This window comes from Aplysia californica, unplaced genomic scaffold (genome assembly GCF_000002075.1).
Source record: "Aplysia californica isolate F4 #8 unplaced genomic scaffold, AplCal3.0 scaffold00033, whole genome shotgun sequence".
NCBI classification, from domain to species: domain Eukaryota; kingdom Metazoa; phylum Mollusca; class Gastropoda; order Aplysiida; family Aplysiidae; genus Aplysia; species Aplysia californica.
The window spans coordinates 306,843-309,792 of NW_004797303.1; the positions used below are offsets into that span (position 1 = coordinate 306,843).

The following is a 2,950-nucleotide window of genomic DNA, read 5'->3' on the forward strand; positions in this document are numbered from 1 at the left end:
AGAGAGAGAGAGAGAGAGAGAGAGAGAGAGAGAGAGAGACGTCGAGAGAGAGAGAATGTGTGTGTATGTGTTTGTGTGTATGTGTGCGTGCGCGCGTGCACGTGTGTGTATGTGTGTGTGTGTGTGTGTGTGTGTGTGTGTGTGTGTGTGTGTGAGTGTGTGTGTGATTGTTTGTGTTTGTGTGTATGTGTATTTATAAAAAGTAAATCAAAGAATGTTTCTTTTAAGGAAATTAAGAAGTTTCCGTGTTGACAATAAGATTATGTCCCTTTTTTTACCATTCTATGATTGAAAGTGTGCTATTATTTTGTATTTGCTGCTGGGGTGGGAATTGTAGGGTGAAAGATAAAGAAAAATTTGACAGAACCATTAAGAAAGCCACCAAGATCTCTGAATATGATTTTATAAGAATGGATGAAATGTATAACACCACACGTACAAAAAAGATAAAAAGCATTATAAACGACCCATCACACCCCTTTTCCACACAAATTGTAAGATCACGCAGCGGCAGATATGTACCTCCAAAAACAAAGAAAGAAAGGTATAAAAGAAGTTTTTTTACCATCTAGCATAAGGCTTTTGTCAGAATGAGCATAGATGTGTGTTGCTCTTAGAGTATATATCTGTATATAACTCCAAACGTCTAGTATTTAAATTCCTGCATGTGGTTGAATGATCATGCATTTGATGTAAATGTACATTTTGTCAGCTTTACTTCTCCTTTCATATTGAGTTTTAATTAGAGTAATATATATGATTTAAATTTTTTTAATGTATACTTGCATGTGTTTTTACGGTTCTGTACAGCCAAGGAAAATTTCCCTCTGGGATAATAAAGTACTATCTTATCTTATCTTATCTCTATCTTATCAGTTTATGTAAATGTATGAGTATGTGTGCATATGTTTGCGTGCTATTATCTGCATGTCATATATAGACTTTACACCGTGAACCTGTGAGTGAGAAAATGCTTAAGGGTAAGCCTGTCAGTTCGTAGTCAGAACAGAATATTATAACTTATAAGTCAGTCCAACTGTGCCTCGTAGTCTTGGAATTATTTTCTCCACAGTGATCGTAACTGACATCGGAATTTCTATTATCGACCCATTTAAGCTCCAAAAAGCAAGAACAGATAATATAGAAATTCATTCGTGCAAACTGCAGTGAGATTATTGAACACACAGTGCTACAAATGAAACATAGAGAGAGAGAGAGAGAGAGAGAGAGAGAGAGAGAGAGAGAGAGAGAGAGAGGGAAAGAGAGCGAGAAAGAGAGAGAAAGAGAGAGAGAGAGAGGAGAGAGAGAGAGAGAGAGAGAGAGAGGGAAAGAGAGCGAGAAAGAGAGAGAAAGAGAGAGAGAGAGAGGAGAGAGAGAGAGAGAGAGAGAGAGAGGGAAAGAGAGCGAGAAAGAGAGAGAAAGAGAGAGAGAGAGAGAGAGAGAGAGAGAGAGAGAGAGAGAGAGAGAGAGAGAATGTTTTATGGAGCGGGTTGTTTCAGCAGGTGAGACATGTCTAGATCTATGCGTATTTACCAATGTCTTGTTTTGTTGTGCGTGTGCGTGAGAGCACGTAACCTTTGTAACATCCATAGCCTCGGTAGACGACCAAGACAAAATTCTCCCCATGAGATAGGTACAAATTGTCGATTGTCGATTGTCATTGCCCCTGTATCAAATTTCTTGTTGCGAAAAGTATAATTTGTTCTCTATTACATCTTCTGCTTGTGTACCAAGGCGGAGGCACAAACGGCGAGAAACTGGAACAAGGAAATGATGATCAGGAGACGATAGCAATAGCAGTTGGGACAGCCTTGGCATCGTTTGCCCTGGGCTGTGTTAGCACAGTGGCCATGTACTGTCTGTTGTCTAGGAAAGGTAAGAGATGTTCGGGGTTTTATGTTGAAATTCATTTATTTTTCTGTATCCCGAACCTTTTGACCGTTCATAGGTCTGCTATCTTTGAAACAAAGTTCTTTTATTTCGAGGTTTCTATTTGATAAAAAGGACATTTAAGGCATGTGGTTGGCTCCTCCTTTCCTTTCTCAAACATCTATCGTCATCATCTGTCCTCCTTCTGTGTTGTATTTGTTACTCTCTTATAACACCTCTAATAATCTTCAGCACTTCTATGACCTAAGTGTGTTGCAAGTGTTGCAAAAACTCTTACTTAAACTAAAGGACCTTTACGTCTCCTTACAAATACACCTTTGTTTATTGTATGTAATGCTGTCTTGAAGGTGTAGAAGTCATAAATGTGCATGACTGCCACTTTGGAGGTTTTATCTAGATTGCTCTCTCTCTCTCTCTCTCTCTCTCTCTCTCTCTCTCTCTCTCTCTCTCTCTCTCTCTCTCTCTCTCTCTCTCTCTCTCTCTTCTGGCGCTGTGGCTTCATAAACGGTCAGCGATGCCGACAGCACGCAGGAACTCAACACTCGCCCGGGGGTCCTTAAAAAGTGCTGAAAGTGGGTTACTGAAATGTCCCAGCAGACGGGTCTAGAATGCACTGCCCGTAAAAATGGAATGTGTTTAGATTTTGTGTTCCTTCACTTTGTTGAATCGTTTTTATTTTTTTTTTTTTTTAAACAGGGCATTTTTCAGAGGACTTTTGTCCCTGGGTAGATATTTATGCAACCAGAAAATGGTTTGTGGGAAGAAAACACGAGAAAGTTTAGAGAAGAAGAAACGATAAAGCCCTTCCGCAGAAGCATTGCTGATTAATTAAAATTGAAACACTCTCACATTTCTCTGAAATTTATCAATAATGTCTTTCTCATTGTATGGTATAAAAAAATAATGCACCATAGCTTTCTGTCTTGTCTCACTGACATCTATAAGTGGTCTTAAACCTCAGACATTTCTTTCCTATCACAGGATGGCTTCACAAGAAGAGTAATAAATGCTCCAGGTAAGTTTTGAGTAATGACAACAATGATAATAATAATAATAATAA

General features: G+C 38.8%; 1 protein-coding gene across 5 annotated transcripts in view; it reads left to right on the plus strand.

Annotated features, from left to right (window-relative positions):
• LOC101859384 overlaps positions 1 to 2,950 on the plus strand; it is a 31,738-nt gene that overhangs the window by 22,090 nt on the left and 6,698 nt on the right. For all 5 annotated transcript variants that reach the window (XM_035973823.1, XM_035973824.1, XM_013091330.2 and 2 more), the window contains 2 exons: positions 1,735 to 1,875; positions 2,872 to 2,905. In XM_035973823.1, coding sequence (XP_035829716.1) covers positions 1,735 to 1,875; positions 2,872 to 2,905 — 175 coding nt within the window. The remainder of the gene's footprint in view (positions 1 to 1,734; positions 1,876 to 2,871; positions 2,906 to 2,950) is intronic.